This window comes from Antechinus flavipes, chromosome 1 (genome assembly GCF_016432865.1).
Source record: "Antechinus flavipes isolate AdamAnt ecotype Samford, QLD, Australia chromosome 1, AdamAnt_v2, whole genome shotgun sequence".
In the NCBI taxonomy this organism is placed as follows: Eukaryota; Metazoa; Chordata; class Mammalia; order Dasyuromorphia; family Dasyuridae; genus Antechinus; species Antechinus flavipes.
The window spans coordinates 654,033,410-654,052,859 of record NC_067398.1 but is presented as its reverse complement, the minus strand read 5'-3'; the positions used below and the strand labels follow the sequence as shown (position 1 = coordinate 654,052,859).

Sequence of the window (19,450 nt, the reverse complement as noted above, 5' to 3'; positions counted from 1 at the left end):
TAAGCAATTCTACAATGATTTCTAATTTGTCATCTAAAAGTCTGGACTGCTATCTTGTCCTAAACTCAAACAATGAACAAAGAAGAAAGTGAGTTGTTGTTAGACTTCATTACCAAACTTCCCATCAATCATGTAAACCCCAATTCTCATGTCATTTTATGTAAGTAAATGTCATTTACTCAGCTCTGGTTTTTGTTCTGTATTTTAATTTATCTGATTGCTTGTTGGTCTTGGCTATCTTCCTTTCTTGGAATCTAGTCTGCTTTAATTAGTATTACAATTATAGTAAAACTTGCTTCTTCATTTAGAAATTATCTAAATTTTCAAATTCTTTGGGGACACCTACACCAACTGCATCCCTGCACCCCCAAATATCCACTGTGTCACTTAGATGTCCAAGTTACTTTTAACTGGAGAAAATAGGGAAGAAATTTCCCTAGACAAAAAGAAGGGTTCAATCCTGAGATAGTAGGTCACAAACCAGGCCAGTGAGCAAGGTACTTACTGAAGTAGGGCTTTGGTTTTCCGTGTGGGATCATCAGGCCGGAAATTCTTATATTCTTCCACTTCCTTCTCCAAAGACAGCAGCTGGCTTTGGAGCTTGCTGCGCAGAGCAGGCAGAGACTCTCGGATGTGATTGGTCAGTTGCTAAATTGAAAGGGTCAGAGATAAGACCGCATCAAGTCACCAACAAGATTAGAAGCCCTTACTAAAGGTTACAAAGCCTTCACATTGCTTTGAATTCTTGCTCCAGGCAAGTCCATGAGAGAGCCAAGCCAGAGCATATTCCAATAGAGGAAGGGTAAAGAAACTATGCACAGTAGTGCTACTTTGGATGACAACAGGAACCAATTAAACCCATAAGAATAAGGGTTCTAAAATCTCAATGTCCCAAGGCTGCCAAATTCCTGGCCAGCTATTGCTGCAGTAACTCTGGGGACAGGTACTTCTTGGGTCTAACAACTCTTATAGGACTTCATGGCAACCAAAAAGTCTCTGAATTCATGCAGACATGCTAACTCTTCCTGAAACTTTTCATCACCTTCTCCCTATATAGCCATGTTCTTCAGTTCCTGGGCTAGAAGCCCTTTCCATTGAATCTTTGCTCCCTTCCTGCCCTGTCTTCTCTGAGAAGCAGGGCTATTTCTATTCTAATTCTAGCTTAAAACTGTTGCCCTCTCCACAGTATGCATCATGACCACTCATAGTTAACACCTGCATACCTACCCACCCACCTACAAACAGGAGGAACTTGAGGTTTCCAGAGCTGTGGGAACAGCATTGTTCTTGATTCTTCAAAAACTGGTTAAGCCTGATATTCAAGGAATCACAGAACACCAAAACTAATAAAATTCCAATTCTAATGGAGAAGGGGTCAACAATCCCTCCAACAAACCTTCAGGACAATCTATTCTACACTTCACAGAGATGGAGGGAAAAATCCAACCAAAACTCATAAGTCTTATCTTATACCTGGTTCAGGGTCTTCTGTAAGTGAGGGGTGCCCATTCGGTCTGCTATGTGTCGATATGCTGGGTGAGAGAGGAAAAACTTCCTCTCAGCCCCAAGGGCTGCTCGGATATCCTTCTTCCCATCAATGTCTTTTTGGCTCCGATTTACCACACCAATATAACCTGTAGAAAGATCACTTATTTGAGGGTGTGGTACTTTTTAACCAATAAGGTAATTCAGAATAAAGTCAAACTTTTCATTCTGATGGTAAGAAGGTGCTACTTGAAGTGAAAGAAGCCTCTACAGAAGGATGCAAACTAAATCCCACTTACTGAATATGACAACTTTTGAGTTTTTTGGAGAAATCATTTTTAAAAATCCTTTAAGATTTCAAATCATATAATTTTAGAACTGAGAAGTAAGTCATCATCTCATTTAATAAATGCCCAGAAGAGAAAGGACTTGCTTAAGGCCACCCAGCAAGTCAGTAGAAAATCTAGGACCTAGAATTCAGGTCTCCCTCAATCATCCATAAAAATCCCCATTATTTTCTATATGCAGAACACTGTGCTATGCCCTGGAAAAGATATAAAAGATAATGAAAACATGATTTATGACTTCCTTCTTAGGGGACGTAAGAGTCTAGCTCAGTGCTCTTTCCATAATACTGTGCTCTCTCCATTTATCTGCTGGTTGCAAAGATGGGGGTGAGGTTTAAAACACATGTATATGGCTAACAAAAGTGGGGTGAAGAAGAGAACATGACAAAACCCAGGAAGGGGTTGCTCCCTGTCAAGAATTTTCTCTCCATCTTGGCTCCCAAACACACTAAGGAAACTGTTCCTCACTAGAGGTCCCAAAGGACTGAATAACAGTCATACCTCGTCTCAAGGGGAGCAACTTGTTCTCAAGCACATCTCTGGCATCTGTGCCTTCATCCATTAGGTCAAGCTTGGTTATAACACCAATAGTCCGTAAGCCTGAAAAAGTCACAAGACAGATACACATAAAGGAATATCTTAAGGAAATCACTAGGAGGATTCTCCATTGGGACAGTATGGAAGAACTTGCAGAATGTCTATCCTACCTAGCAAGAATTTAACAAACAAGGATGTTAAGCGGTGACTCTAATGTCATGGTCCCAAGGCTATTAGCACAGTCGTAATCTAAAATACTCTGTAGGAAATATACCATTGTTACCAGAGTCAACTCTTGCCTTATCATGCTTTCAATGCAATTATTGATGATTACACATTAGTTGAAATCTCCCCTCTTTCTACTTTCTTGAGCCATGGGTTTCATACTGAAACAAGATAATTCACCAGTAACAAAATATTTCATCTATTAATTGCCTATTACAGCCAGTCATCTGTTTGACAGCCAATTAAGTTAATGGAGAACAAATATTGAGAGATTCACCAAGATATAGGTATAGAAACAGCAGCTAAGCCTTGAGGATATGCTCTTAGTTACTGTACAGACTTATTCCTAGAGAAGATCTTTTTATATGAAAGGTCAAAATCCATAATTCAAGTCTTTTTCTAGAAACACAGACTGATCCAATGATCCTTTCCCAGATATTTCATTCCTTTCCTTCTTCCCTTCTAAGTTCACAATTACTTCTGTCTGGTACTTGGAATTCTAAGATTTACCTTGAGGGTCAACTTCCTTGGCCATCTTGAGGGCATCTGAATTTGCTAGATCCATGTTGGCTGGTGTGACTGCAAGAATCAAGCTGCTCTCTTTGCTAATGAACTGGAGGATCATATCCCTGATCTGGTATTCAATATCCATAGGCTGATCACCAACAGGTACTTTGGTGATACCCGGAAGGTCAATTAAGGTTAGATTCAACACTAAAAGTAAAAAACAAAGTTGAAGGAAAATCAGCCTCAAAGCTTAGGAAAAACATAAAATTGACAACTAATCAACAATTTACCTGGTGATTTGTCTGACAAGATCTGTACTCTGCTCATAATTCCTGTGAATTGGCTTATATCAGAAAATGTTCCAGGAGAACTTCCCTGTCTCAGAATCTTACCAATTATCCATTTATACTCTCAGGGACTAATCAATTAGTCTGATTTTAAAAATGCTTATTGTTTAACAGTGTCACATGTCCCATAAGGATACTGGCAGCTGAAGGAAGACATTAAAGGTCACTGCTATCTGGTCTTAGTGTCTTTAAGACATATCACCCTAAAAATATTAGTCTGACTTGAAGAAAAGGTAAAAAACATCAATTTCCAATATTCATATACAAATGAACAAATAATATTGTATGTTGCTTACCATGTGGTGAATAGACTCGCAAGTTAATGGGGATGGGAGAAATGCCTTTATTGGTCCCCGTGACCCTGTCGGTCTCTGCTTCAATCTCTTGGCGAACTTCATCAAAGTCCGTAAACTTCTTGGACTTGCAGTGCAAAAATTCCGCATACTCTGGAAGAGAAAACGAGTGTTGCCAGGTTTGGAAGCAGCAGCAGTAGCAGCAGCACTATCTGTTTTTGATTTGTTTCTCAGCTCTAAAGCCCAGAGAGCCAACATCCCAACCATAGGCTGACTATCACCAACAGTGATTAGTAAGGAGGTATCAGGAGGAGAATGATTTTATGCAAGAAGCCAACCTCATACTCAAAGTATCAAAACTACTAGTCTGCAAATATTTATAATGGTGAAGATTAGGTCATATGTCAGTATCTAGTCATAAAACACTCCTGATTTCATTTGATTCCCCATAGCAATGCTGGGAGATAAGAAAGGCAAGTACTATGTACTCCTTTGTATAGATAAGAAAATTTAGGCCCAGAGATACTTATTACTCACAGTCACAAAGCAGTTAAATCTGCCTCATTGCTACCTGTTCTCTACAAGGTCAGGCATATAAAGACATCTCCTTGGGCTACTGTATCTGTCGGGAGTGAAGGGGGAGATATTCCCCTTTGCTTTTCTGTAATACTATGGGCCATGACAGCACTTGTTGATTTGTGGGAAGAGGTCATGGTCTCCAATCCTTGCTCTGCTCCTTCCTCCTGGGCTGATAGGCAGCTTGTCCTCTTTTGAGCCTCAGATTTCTCACATGTGAAATAAAGTTATAATTAATGAGATGGCATCTAATGTCCCATGGATTTACAGATCTTTTGGGACAGAACTTGCCAGTTCCCTGGAAGAACTCAAGCAGAATCTAGCATCTACGTATATGTGTACACAAGCTCCATTCTAGCCCCACTGGATCACTTATTGTTTTCCAATCTTTTCTTTCTTTCGATATCTTGTTGCAAGGGGGTTCCCCAATCCTGAAATATCCTCTGCCTCTAGATCTTTCCTTTCCTGGCTCAGGTCAGATGCCACTTTTGATTTTCCCTTCTAGAGCATCACTATGTCATCACTTTTTCCTTGAGCATTTTGTATGGATTTTTCCTTTGCCACCTAGCATACTTAACACTTTACTGAGCTATATATACTTCATATTCTCTGGTACCAGTAGACTGAAAACTCCTTGATGACAAGGCCAGTATTCTCTTCATCTTTGTACCTCAAACCTAGTGTCTTACACACAGTGGTTATTTAGTAATTTTATTGAATTTGAATAAATTTGTATTGGAAAGAAAATTAGGTCCAAGGAATATAAGCCTTTTACATATTAATACTTGACAACTGCTCTTGAAAACCAGGAGTTTCACCAACCAGTGGATGTCAGCTATCTGAGCAATCACATAGACATCTCAGGATCGGACAGGAGAAGCTGTCCTGGATCCCAAATCATCAATCATTTGCTTCTGTTGAGATGTCAAAAAACAAACAAAAAACAAAACTAATGCTGGCTTTTTTCTTAAGCTCAAAGTAATCTCTCTTGCCCTTCCTCTTTCCAGGGAAGTGAGGAAATATTTGGGCTTCATTTCCTCCAGTAACCACTAGAGAAGGTCCTTTACAAACCTGTATTCTTCCTTTTTAAAAGTTTTTTATTTATTTTTAAGGATTAGAGCTACAACTTTATTTTTTGCTGAGGCAATTGGGATTAAGTGACTTGCCCAGGGTCACACAGCAAGAAAGTGTTGAAGTGTCTGATCAGATCTGAATTCAGGTCCTCCTGACTTCAGGGCTGGTGCTCTATCTACTGCACCACTTAGCTGCCCCCCTGTATTCTTCCTGTTGCCACATTCCCAACAGTACCTTCATAAGTGGAAGAATAAGCACTTTTTAGAAGAAACTAAGTGACTATGGAAAGAAAACTTGGTACTGAGAAAGGGGATTAATTGAAGAACTAGAATATGGGATTATGAAATATATATGTTCAGTGGCCACAATGGACATCTAAGTGTAGAAGTTATAAGAACATCTGCTTCCCTCTGTCTTGACTAAAGAGTAGTCCTAATCTTACAAGGTTCTTGAATAGACACACCTGGGGCAATGCCAGATCTAGGCAGTGGCCAAGGTCATTTTTCACTGAGAAACACTTAAAAGACACTTCTAATTGCAATTTGCAATTGCAAATGCAAATACCCAGAAGAGAGCTTTCAAATCTCTGGATATAAATTTTTATTTATAGTAAATTTACACACACACACACACACATACATGTAGTATGGCAATGACGCTTAGGGGGAAAAGATGAAAAAAAATTAAGCTTCCACCAAATTTGACCTTTTCACAGGGTTTCAAATTTCAGGTTGAAAAGGAAAACTTTAAATAAAATCCAAATGCAATGTTGCATGTTACAGTATAAATGCAAGCTCTTCTTCCTCCACAAAGACTCTGTTGAGCTCATATTTCCTACATCAAGATCACTGGAGCTCCTCATCTGGTAGGTGAAGTGCTTTCAAATTCATTCATCCTTCCACCCAAATTCAGTTCCTTTCTGAATACAACTGTGTGATGGTCCAGAGCCAAGTTCCAAGCTGTTTGTTCCCATCAAAAAGTTGTTTTCTATAAGTCATGTTAGTCAAACAGAATAATGATGGGCCTTTACTTTAAAGCTACTGGACCTTTATTACAGAGGCATCATGGGATAAAATAAGGTAGCTTCATGCTTCTGAGAACACCTGCCCCTTAATATGCTTATGCCAGGATCCAGCAAGACAAAACACTAAAAACTATATACAAGGAGAGAATATGGTAAACAACATGTGTGTATATACATGTATCCACTCTAATATGTTCTACTTGTATATATGCACAGAGAAAATGTCCTGCAATATTCTCTGCATGTCTTTCAAACTATCTATCCAACAATATAACCCGGCATTCAGGGTGGGTATGGAGTAGATGGCGTAAGATTTGTTGGTGTAGCCCACTGTGTTGGGTAAGTGCTACTTTATACTAACTCCCGTGACAAGTGCCTTGTCCTAGTGGCTGGAGATGATAAAAACAGTAGTCCACATTGACAGTCCAGAGGCACACATGCCTCACATAGCATCAGGGACAACTATTTAAGTAAACTGATGCCCAGCAGGTTGCCAGGGGGTTCCAAGTAGAAGGAGCCCAGTGTAACTGCCTAAGAGCTCTCTTCAGTTGGAAGCAAAGAAAAACAAAGGTACATGAAGGATCTAGTCACTGGCCTGAACAGAGCAGAACCCCCATCTTATATGGGCAAACAAACATTTGCTCTCCTTAAGAGAGCCCATTCATCAGCCCCAGGCTCAAGATAAGATGGAGCATTGTGTTTGCCTCACAGGGTAGCAGATGGATTTCCACCTGATTTAGTACCAGCCCAGAAGCCTTGAACTTTTATTAACCTTGCAGTGGCAGGACCAAGCTCAGGCTGACATTTCTCCTTTCCCTCTCCGCCCCCTCAGCCCAGAGGCTGAAAAATTGTCTCCTTGTAACATGAGATACAAAACAAATCAAAAGTTTCCAAATATTGCACTTCTCTGTCTGGAGATGACAGAAGCAGCTTTGGCTGTGGTTTAATCAGCACCCGCCTAATTCAAAAGCTTACTTAAGGACAAACCCCTTCTCTCCTACTCCAGCCCCAATCTCTTCCTCTGGGTAACCGGTAACCACCAGGGCAGTAAGTTTGATGTTCCCCCTCTCTCTGGGTGGGAACACCTTGAGAGCGGCTTGGCTTTTTGGTATCCTCCCTGCTCCCCATGTCCTCCCCCTGTGTTTGACTCAATAAACATTTTTTCCACTGTATTCCATTTAGTGGGATAAGGCCCCAAATTACTAGAGAGGATTTGTTTTTTATAAAAGTGGCTGGATTCTGAAACAGTAACAGACCAACCCATCCCAAACAATTGATTGCAGCATCGCATGGTTCTTCAGACCCTGAAAGCAAATCTTACCACTATTCAAGACCTACTTCAAATGCCATGTCTCCTCCACTTAATTTTTCTTTTTATCTCCCAGTGGATGTCCTTGATTCCATAACTCCTTGAAGTCAGCTGGTACTTTTGTTAGTGGAGATCATGGCTCTTATATGTTCTACCAACATGATCTACTCAAGTCCAGAGGCCTAGGTTCAAGTCCATATACTAGTCTGGACAAATTATTATCTATTTATTAAGCTAAGTGCCTGCTGTATACCCAGTAATCTATGTAGTAGGTATCAGGGACACAAATATGAGGAGCAGAGTGATTCTTATCATCAGAAGCTTACATCAGGCACACTACCAGTTAGGTGGTTCAGTGGAGCGTGTGCTGGGCTTGAAGTCAGGAAAAGCTGAGTTAAATCAGGCCTTTGACACTGACTAGCTGGGTGATCCTGGGCGCTGTGCTCTGTGCTTCAGCTTTCTTATGTATAACATGGGGACAATAATAACACTTACCTTATAGGATTATAGTAAGGATCATAGAAGATAACACATGTAATACTTTGAGAACTTTAAAGCATGATACAAATGCTAGCTTCTGTTATTAAATGTAGAATCACCCCATGGAATTGTTGTAAGGACTAGATAAAATAAACTCATCATAAATGCAGGTGGTGATTATTATAATAATTATTATTTTTACTGGAATCCTCTACCTATTTCCTTTAACATCTCCTTGAGGACAAGGACTATCAGGCCTCTTTCTCACCTCTGCACCCACCCCAACAAACTCAGCATGCAGGCCTTCAATATTTGGTGAATCTGTTGAAATGAATATGAAGAACACAGGATTCAATCCGATTCAATTTACTATCCAATTCAATTTACTACAGGACCATGCCTTGAAAGATGGAAGGCTCAACTATTCCACTAGCCTGATTTCACAGCTGAGAAGAAAATGAAGCCCAAAAGCTTAAAAAACTTGCCCAACATCACACAAGGAGTGAGTGGGAGAGCTGAGGACTGAACTCAGATCCTCTGGTTTTATATCTTAAGCCATCCTCACTGCACCACATTGCCTCTTCATTTGCAAGTGGCTAGAAAAAGGATTCTGAATCTTTTTGTGTACTGAAACCCTTTGACAATCTGATAAACCTATGGATTTCTTCTCGGAATTGTTTTTAAATAAGCAAAATAAAATACATAATATTACAAAGGAAACTAACTGCACTGAAACACAAATGTACAAATATTGAAATGTTATTTAAGAAAACACAAAGAAAAACAAACTAACCTCTCTCACAAAAATTGTCTCCCAAGCCTTTACACTTGGTTAAGAATCCCTGGTCTACAGTCCTTTAACTCCATGACCAAAAGCTAGTCTCTAAGAAAATGAAACTTCCCCAGCCAGTTTTTCATTTCTAAGAGAGACCTTCTTCCACTCCAAAGAAAAGTCAGGAACCATTCACCATTATCCCTGGGAGACAGGAATAGCTAGAATGTAGAAGTTAATTTTGGAAATATTTAAGAATTACAAAAATGTCAAAATTCTGATGACTACCCTCCACTTTCAAACCTTATGTTTTAAGAACACAAAAAAGGAAGACTGTTCTTGTAATTTTACACAACTGTTTTAAGGAGATACCTGTGGTCTTTACAGTTTTGAAAATATTTTCACATAAATTATCTCATTTAATCATCCTGTGAATTGGGTAATGTACATCACCTCTATATTGTGCATGCAAATAAAACAAACTGAGGCTCAAAGTAACTTGCCCAAAGTCATTCAGCTAACAGGCTATAGAACCAGCTAAGTCAATTCTAGCACCAGAGTCCTTTTCACTCTATATAATAGACTATTCAAAAACTGTGTGTAGCAGAAAATGAGAAAAGAGATCCTACACAAATTCTAGTTCTACTGATCCTGAAATTGTCAAAGCTGAAGGGTATCTTCATTCTGAAATTTCACTAAGAACCAGGCTCAAATTATTTTCATGAGCCCCCAAGATTGGCAGAAAAGGTTTCAGACAAGTAAGTACAGGCTGGGATAACTGTAGAGATAAGCACAATTCATTCATTTATTAGAATGTCCTCACAGTGACCTTTTTCTTTTAGCCTTTAACCTTAACCTATGAAGTCATACACTTATATATTACCTACCAAGTGAGGGCTAGAAAATATTGTGATGTGTGACAACTTGTTTTATAACCTTTTAGGTTATAAAATAAAAGGGGATTTAAAAGTTCCTTGATTGGAAATGTCTAAGCATAGGATAAGCATTAATGGCCAGAAAAGACCCTGAGTGATGTTCCTCTATGCTTTGGAGCCCTGACATCATGCAATTCCATCAGTAATAGCCTGCCCCTTCTTTCTAATTCTCATAAACCTTTGGTCTTCTTCGACTTTAGGCATATCCTACCCACCAAACAGAGACCATGCTACTGTGAACAACTTTCCTGTTTCATTTCTAAGAAGCAGTGCAATCAGGGAGGACTAGCTGGGATGCTGGACACCACATGGCTACAGCAAGTCTCTCTGGACTATACTGATTTCATGTGTCCAAATGCATGCGACCAGTGTGAGGATCAAATTAGAGAGCTATTAAATGCTTGGAAAACCTTAAAACACCATATTGGTTTATTATTTCTGCTGTGTCATTTAAGTCTTTTTAGGTATTTGTCATTTCTCAACCAGATCATTATCACCTCATCTCACGTGATCCAATTCAATTCAATTTTTTTTCTCTCCATAAAGTTTTCTCATAAGGTTGGCACCATTGGGAAAGTTAATCTTTCCCAATCATCTGAGAATTGTTTACTGTCCTGTATAAAGTAGTCAAATATTTAATTTTAATTGTACTAATTAATTTTAATTCAATCCTCATACTGTTATTTCATTTTTATCCCATTTTTTTCAAGCTCCTTGAAGAGAGGGCCTATTTGTTTTCCCTCCCTTCCCATACACATTTCTTAGTATCTGCTAAGTATATAAAGTAATTGGAGGTCTTTTAATTTCTAGCCTCCTTCTGAAACAAAGAAAAATGCCAAGTCAAAACCCCTTTTCACATGAAGGTCCTTTAAATTCTTACACAGCTATCATATCCCTACTAAAACTTCTTTCCGAGGCTATTTCTGATTTACCTTATAGCCATTAAATTGGCAGTAATGATAAAGGAAAGAAAAAGTCAGTATTGAAGGAGCAATGGGAAGACAGGAATATTGGTTGGAGTTGAGAATTGCTCTGGGAAAGAATTTGGAATTAAGGAGAAATTTATTAATTCATACCTTCTGATTTGGTATACTTCTCCTGAGATAACCCCAAAGAGATCAAAGATATAAGGAATATATGAAAATTTTCATAATAGCACTTTTGTAATAGAAAAAATCGGAATGAAAGTGATTTCTCATTGATTAGGGGAATAGCTAAATAAGACAGTCATTCAATGTGGCTCCCTATTACCTCTAGTATTACATATACAATCCTATCTGGCATAACAGAGTCCTATCTTTTCAGTTTTCTTATACTCCACTTCTTCCCCGTCTAAATATTAATATAGTTCAGTGACAATGGCATCCTTGCTGTTCCTTGAGTAAGACACTCCATTGCTATTTTCACTGGCTGCTCCACATGCCTAAAATTCTCTTTCTCCTCATCTCTACTTCCTCCCCTCCCTAGCTTTCTTCAAATATGGCTAAAATCTTAACTTCCTTGTGATGCTAGTGCCTTTGCTCTGCTGAGGGAATTTATCCTCTCTACAAACTTGGTTGTCCATAGCTGTTTGCTTGCTATTTCCTCTATGACACTGTCAACTTCCTCAAGGGCAAGGGTTGTTTTTGCTGTTTTTTTTTTTCTATCTCTAGCACTTAGCACAAGGCCTGGCACATTAACAGGCATTTACTAACTACTTGATGACTCACTCAAAGTGATGAAGACTTGTATAAACTGATGCACAGCAAATAAAGAAAAACAGAATAATATATATAATATTAACAATTAATTTAAATAAAAATACTAAAATATATTAGAAATCAGATTTAATGCAATGACCAATTTGGTTTCCAAGGAACCTATGAAGAAACTTCCTTCCCTTTTCTTGTTAAAGACTATGGGTAAGGCATTTTGCACAGTTGTCACATAGTCACTATAGCATTTAGTTTTAATTAACTGTTTTTGTCATAAGGGATGGTTGGGTGGGAGAGGAAGAAAATGGTATTCACTGTGAAGTGATCGATATAAAAATAATTAAAATTAAAAATAAAACATCTCTTCTTCCATGCTTTTCAGACCAATAAAGACCCATACTGATTTCCTATTTTCCACTAGAGAATCAGAAGGCAGCAATATATAGTTCTTAGATCTTGAGAGGCTTCAGGTGAGCCTTCCAAAATGCTAAGATATTATTTGCAGTCTAAAATAGAGGAAATAAATGTTTCTTGAATGGACTGCAATTGCTTTTTTTTCAATCCATTTGCTATCTATAACCTTCCTTACCAATTTAGTTCACAGGATTCAGAGCTTTAACTGCAAACATTCCAATCCTTAAGATGAAGAAATTTCAGCAAGGCTACCTGATTTTCTTCTTGGTAAGGACTTTGGATAATTTTAAAATAAAGATAGCTAAAATTCATAAGTATCAGGGTTGGTTTGAATAACAAGATGATATTATCTAAAGAAACAAAACTCAACCAACATTTGGAAGACATCCCAAATGAACATATATTCAGAAAACAGATTTGGTGATTCATCAAATCCAGCACCATTCTCAGAAGTATCACACACTAAAATTCCCATCTTAAAATTTACAGGAAGTAGCTTTAACCACTGTGACGAGATTGTATTTCATCTGACAGTCAGAATTCTTAGGGAGCTAGAAGACAAAACAATCTTAGGCATTAAGTCCTCCCAACTCAAGTTTACAAACATATTTAGATGTCTGAATTCTTTTTTCAAAAAACCAAATATTATGAGCTAAGCCACTGCTTACTAGATGTAATCAAATATTTATTAAGTGCCCACTCTGTGCCAAAAACTGTCCTAGCTGCTAGGGATAAAAAGACAAAAAAAAAAAATCTTATATTAAGACTGTGGAATATAATTTGTTTACAGATAAATATGCAACCCCCCCCCCAAAAAAAAAAAAAAAAAACAAAACAAAACCCAACACAGATTTTTTTAGTCTACTTTTTAAGGAGAGGATTGCCAACAAAGTCTAGCAACAAGAAATGGAAGGAGAAATTCCATTTAAAATAACTGTATACAATATAATATACCTGGGAGTCTACCTGTTAAGACAAACTCGGGAACTATATGAACACAACTCTAAAACACTTTTTACACAAATAATTCCAGATCTAAACAATTGAAAAAAATGGAAAGGGGATCTAGCTGTATCAGATCTCAAACTGAATTATAAAGTGATAATTGTAAAAATAATCTGGTACTGACTAAAAAATAGAATCAGTGGATTGGATTAGGTACAAATAACATTATAATAAATTACCATAGTAATCTAGTAAGATAAATCCAGAGTCAAATATTTGGAACAAAAACTCATTAGTAATAAAAACTGCTGGGAAAACTGGAAAACAGTATGGCCAGAAAATAGATATAGATCAACATCTCTTACCATATGCCAAGATAAGGTCAAAATGGGTATATATGATTTTCACCTAAAGGGTGATAAGCCAATTAAAAGAGCACAGAATACTTTTATTTGTCAGATATGGATAAGGGAGGAATTCAGGACCAAAGAGGATATAGAGCGCATTACAAAATATAAAACAGATGATTTTGATTACATAAAATTAGAAAGTTTTTGCACAAAAACAAAACCAATGCAACCAAAATTATTAAGAAAAGCAAAACACAAAGCAATTTTTTCCAACAATAAAGACCTTCCTTATTTTTCAAATATATGAAGTGAGTCAAATTTATAAAAATAATGTCATTCCCCAATTAATGGTCAAAAGAATAGGCAGTTTTCAGAGAAAGAAATCAAGTAACTGTAATACCGAAAATGCTAAAATACAATTGGTCAGAGAACTGCAAATGAAAACAACTCTGAGGTACCACCTTACACCTATCAGATTGGCTAATATTGCAAAAAGAGAAGATTTTGGATGTTGAAGAGGATATAGGAAAACTAGGGACATTAATGTACTATTGATGGAGTTGTAAAATGATCTAACCATTCTGGAGAGCAATTTGAAACTATTCCCAAAGGGCTATAAAACTGTGCATATTCTTTTATGCAGCAATACACTGCTAAGTCTATTTCTCAATGACATCAAAAAATAGGGAAGAGGACCTATCTGTACAAAAGTATTTATACCATCTCTTTTTGTGGTGGCTAAGAATTAGAAATCAAAGGGATGTTCATTATTTTTATCATCATCATTATTATCAATTATCATCATCATTATATATCAAACAAAATATGGTATATAATTGTAACGGAATATTATTGTGCTATAAGAAATGACAAGTAGGATGATTTTTGAAAAACCTATAAAGACTTATATGAACTGATGTTAGTGAAGTAAACAAAACCACAAGAATATTGTATTCTGTAAAAGGAATACTGTGCAGGACTCAGATATTATCAGCAATACAATGATCCAAGACAATTCTATACTATTTGCCTCCAGGGAAAGAATTGGCATTTTTTGATTACTGAAGCATACTTTCTTTCTTTTATTTGAATCTTCTTGTATAAAGTGACTAAAGAAAATGTTATACATGTGTAAATTATATTTGATTGCTTACTGTCTTAGGGAGAGGAGAAGGGAAAAAGAAATAGAATTTGGAATTTGAAACTTTAAATAGAAATATTTAAAAACAATAAAAACAAAAATAGAAGAAGGAGAGGTATCAAATTAAAACAATTAGGCAAGGCCACTTTTTGAAAAAGCACTATCAAAAGATTATGCAAGGGTCAATGTTGGAAAAATTACCCATGCATAAGCTTTGTAAATAAAAAGCTTAAAAAAAAAAAAAAAAAAAAAAAAAAAAAAAAAAAAAAGCACTGTCTTCCCATTCTGTCCTCTCTCTGCTCCAATGAACAACAACAAAAAACTAAACTTAAAAAATTAAACCCTTGTAACAAATCTGCATGATCAAGCAAAACAAATTTCCTCACTGGTTATGTCCAAAAAATGTATGTCTTAAACTAATTTAAAATCTATTTCTGGCAGGGTATTGTATTTTATCTCCAGTCTTCTGGGTTCAGAATTAATCTACCACTGTATTAGTATGAGTTCTCAAATCTTTCAAACCTATTTTTCTCCATAATGTTGCTGTCATTGAATAAATGTTCTTCTAATTTTTACCCATTTTATTCTCCATCATTTTCAATAAGTCTTTTTACTTTTCTCTGAAATGGTTCATTTTTTATAAGTCATTAATATTCTATTACATTTATGTGCCTAATCTGTTTGTCCATTTCCAGTTTTTGATTACTACCAAAAGAGTTGCTACAAATATTTTTGGTACAAGTAAGTACTTTCTCTTTCTTGATATCTTTGGAGTGAATACAGGCCTAGTAGTGGTATAGCCAGTTCAAAGGATATGAACAATATGGACACACTTTGGGGGGAGGGGAGAGGGAGACACTTTTCCAAATTATGGAAAGGCTACTTTCCACTGGGTATTACAACATCTTGGAAATCCTATTTCAGGAGGCCCCATCATTTCAATTTTAGTAGATTTCAATAGATTTAGGCAAAACAGCATTTATATGGAGCAGTTGGATTCGCTAGGCATATTATAAATGCATGGTCAGTTGGACAATGTCACAGGTTTTCATGACTTTAAAATGTACTATGATATTGTATGTGGGAATTCATTCAATTTAATTCTACTGTCTCAAAATTAAAAAAATTAGGGAGTAGATCTGACACATGGTTCAGATGCACTTTTCCCTAGAACCACATGCAAAAGTTGTTTGCCTCTTGACACAGGAATAGCAAGATGCAACAATCAGTATACAACTTGCTCTATCAGAGAACGGAGAACAGACTGGCCTTTTACCAAATGCAAATGGATCCTGTATCTCTTATTGTCCCAACTTATATGATGGTTGTAAGCATATATCCAAAATTGTATAAACATCAGTCAATGGAAGGAAGCATGGTTTGATAGACAGACAGAAAAACGGGCTTGAACATGATGGATGTGGGAAAATGTTTACAGGAATTGCACATGTTTAACCTCTATTGGATTGCTTGCTATCTAGGGGAGGGAATTAAATTTGGAACATGTTTTTTTTTCCCCCCAAGGATGAATGTTGAAGGCTATCTTTGCATGAATTTTAAAAATAAAAAATTAAAAGCTATCACTTAAAAAAAAGAAAAAAGAAAAAAAGAAAAATGGGCTTAGAGCTAGAAGTTATGGGTCCAACTTCTGGCTCTGCAACTTAAGTGTGTAACTTTGGTCAATAGAATTCCTCTCTTTGACCCTATTTCCTAGTTTGTAAAATGAAAAGGGGTGGCAGAGATAATTACTAAGACCTCTCTGTGACAACATTCTGTGCTTCTGTGAAAATATGGTTCCCCTGACAGCCCTGCCATAAAACAGGACAATCAATGAATATTTACCAAACACCTACTCTGTGCCAGGTGATAAGTATAAAGGCACACATACAAACCAGATAATTTTGAAGGAGGAGGAGGAAAAAGAAGAGAAAGGCCCTTGAGGTTAGGAGGGATACAGAAAGACTTCATGGAAAAGATGGCTCTGTAGCAGAGTTTTGAAGGAAAAAGGATTCTAAGTGAAAAGTGGGGAAATATGGTATTCTCGTTATGAAAGCCAGTACAAAGGTATCAAGAAAAGAGATAACATGTCAGATAAAAGGAATTTAGTAAAAAGGCCAGTTTGGCCAGACTGCAGAACGCATGAAGGGAATGAATATAAAGTAACTTTGGAAAGATTGTCTGAGGTCAGGTTTTGAAGGGCTTAAAAAGTTTTATTTGATATTAGAGGCATAGATTACGAACAAAAGTGATGTGATCAGATCTATGCTTCAGGAAAAAGCCTTTTGTCAGCTAGGTGGAGGATGCATTGGAGTTGAGGGAGCTTTGAGGTTGGGAAATCCAGATTCAATATAAGAGTTCAAGCAAAAGCTGGTCAGGGCCTCACTGAAGGTGATTAGACATATGGGTAGAGAGAGGCGGTCAGAGGAAAAATGTGTTGTGGAGGGAGAAACAAGATCTAGCAACTTTGTATGTGGGATGATTGAAAATGAGGAGTCACAAGAAAGTGATTTGAAGGATGGAGGTCTCAACAGAAATAGGGAAATTCAGAAGAAGAGAATGTAAGCCAAAATTTCATTTGAAAAGTAGAAATGAGAACTATGTAGACAAAGAATAAAAAAAATATATATATATATATATAATTCAGAATTCAATATTTAAACTGAACCTTTCAATGCTGTTTTTGCAAGCATTTGGCCTTCCTCCTTTTGTCTACTCTTAACTGTTCTTTTGGCACTTCTAACATACCTGTTTTTAATTTTTTTTTTATTATAGCTTTTTATTTAGAAGTTATATGCATGGGTAATTTTATAGCATTGACAATTGCCAAACCTTTTGTTCCAATCCCCCCCTCCTCCCCGCCCCCCTGCCCCCAATGGCAGGTTAACCGATACATGTTAAATATAACATACCTGTTTTTGAGAAGATGAGCTGAAGAATGAGGGGACGTCTGGTGACGATTCCTGATCCACGAGGAAGGAAATCCCTGTAAAAGTTGAAACGAACAGAATTACTCATACATCCGGTTCCTGCTGAAGGCTGTTTGATGCTGGGTTATGCAGGCAATCTCTGAAACTTAAGAGATTTCAGCAAGCCTGGCAAACCTGGCTGGGGAAGGATTAAATTCTGGTGAAAAAAGCCAGTGAAGACTTTGGCCTTAGAAGAGCCCTATACCGCTGAAGCTAAGTCAAGCAGACTTGGCCCCTGACATCAAATAAAAGATGAATTCCTTTTTGGTTGGCAGAATTAACCCAGGAAGATAATTCCTAAGAGAATTCAGGACTAGTATACAACTCGGTTACAGCAGAAACAAGCCCCAGTCACTCTGCACTGTCTCTCACAGAACACTAGAGAGGCCCTTATCTAACCAAGCAGCATGAGAACATGGGCAGCTCCACCAACCAAAGCATGAGGAGATAACCCACAAAAAGAGCTTCACCAAGCTGAGCAAGCCGAGGTCAACCATACCAAAGGAGGTGAGATGTGCCCTTCTCAGCTTAAAGAATAAGGCTGTCTGTACGCCAGTTCCACTGAACAGCTAGTGACTTCTTTTTCTTAACAAAAAAGGCAAGGTAATTAAGCAACAGGAGAGGATATTCTTCTTGTTCTCAATTCTTTCTTCAGGCTCAATAGCCATTGTACCACCTGTACCTCCTCCCATAGCTGTATCTCCAGAAGTGTTTCCCTCATTTAGGGTTTCAGCCTTGCTTTTCAATTGAGTCCATCTGGTTAACAGATATATGGGGAGCACCACAGGTACTCCTGTAGATGAGGAATATAATGTTCAATAATGACCACTGAGACCAGAAGAGGTTCCTGTGCCTCTCTTTGGTGATAATGACAATGACGATGCTGATGTCCTTTTCAGTTAGCTAACTTCTGAGCCAACACCCAGTGCAGGCTGGAAACCAGTTCAGATATTTAATTCAGCACTGGAGAGCAAAGGGGTAATCAGCTAAGCACTATTTAAAAATTAAACCATCACTACAGATAAACAGAACAACACCAAGGCAGACTACTGGACAGTTCCTGATTGGCATGCTACCGCCAAGCATTCATGAGAAATCTCAAAAGTAGAGTGGCTCAACAAGGCGGACAAGGGTCTGCACTGCACCCCATTAGCAGTTTATTAGTGATGCAAACTCTAATAAAAAGGTAATCCTTGTGGGTCTTCCAGAAAGGGAAGGAAATCATTTTAGATGTTTATTTAAAAAAAGGAGCATTTTCTCTGATCTATTTAGACAAGTACACTGTGCATCAAAACAATCCCTCAGATTCCAAGAAAAATTTGCTAAAAACAACAACAAAAGCATCCCCACCTATATTCAAAGCAATTCTGCAACGGGAATTTAAACACAGGAATAGACAGGAGCTTCAAAAAAACAGTCCCTTGTGTATTGTGTTCCAACAGCATTCTATTTGATCAAACATCGGGGTCAAGGTCTGGCCACGTCACATTAAACATATCCACTTCCCAACTCTCATCTTTTTGATGTTACAATCCATTCAAATACTTCCTTAAAACAAAAAACAAGTTAAACAAAACACAAAAAAGCAACCTCACTTGACAGTGCATATGCACTGGTGCATCCATTTTCCTTAAGAATGGCTAAGGCCATACCAGTTCTGGACAGGGTTGATTAGCACATTTGTGCTAATCGAGCACAAGGAGCAGGGGACAATCCTTTATTCTGGTCTATAAAACAGGGATAAAACTCCTTCTACTTACTTCATAGGCTTGTTGAAAGGAATCAACTGTAACTATAGGTATGAAAGCACTGTATGGGATTATTTATTTTTGCCAAATGTCAAAATCAGAAAGTACAAAGCAAACTAAAAATAAAATGCCTTAAAAATCAGTACACTTGGTAAAGGAGTTGGACTTATATATTTCTTATGAAACAGGAAAAGCCAAGAAAGTCATTAAAGTACTTTGGTTGGGAAAACTATTATGTATTAGGATATTCCTTTAAATATATGATTTATTCCCTTAAAAAA

The 19,450-nt window shown here is 37.3% G+C and overlaps 1 protein-coding gene across 13 annotated transcripts in view; it reads right to left on the bottom strand.

Moving 5' to 3' along the window:
* DNM2 (dynamin 2) overlaps window positions 1-19,450 on the bottom strand; it is a 75,600-nt gene that overhangs the window by 33,350 nt on the left and 22,800 nt on the right. For all 13 annotated transcript variants that reach the window (XR_007949523.1, XM_051971532.1, XM_051971528.1 and 10 more), the window contains exons 2-7: window positions 17,365-17,438; window positions 3,745-3,894; window positions 3,105-3,308; window positions 2,334-2,432; window positions 1,474-1,634; window positions 506-648 (exon numbers count right to left, since the gene is read on the bottom strand). Coding sequence is in view for 12 of the 13 variants with exons in the window: in XM_051971532.1 (XP_051827492.1) it covers window positions 506-648; window positions 1,474-1,634; window positions 2,334-2,432; window positions 3,105-3,308; window positions 3,745-3,894; window positions 17,365-17,438 (831 nt within the window). In the remaining variant the exon portion in view is untranslated. The remainder of the gene's footprint in view (window positions 1-505; window positions 649-1,473; window positions 1,635-2,333; window positions 2,433-3,104; window positions 3,309-3,744; window positions 3,895-17,364; window positions 17,439-19,450) is intronic.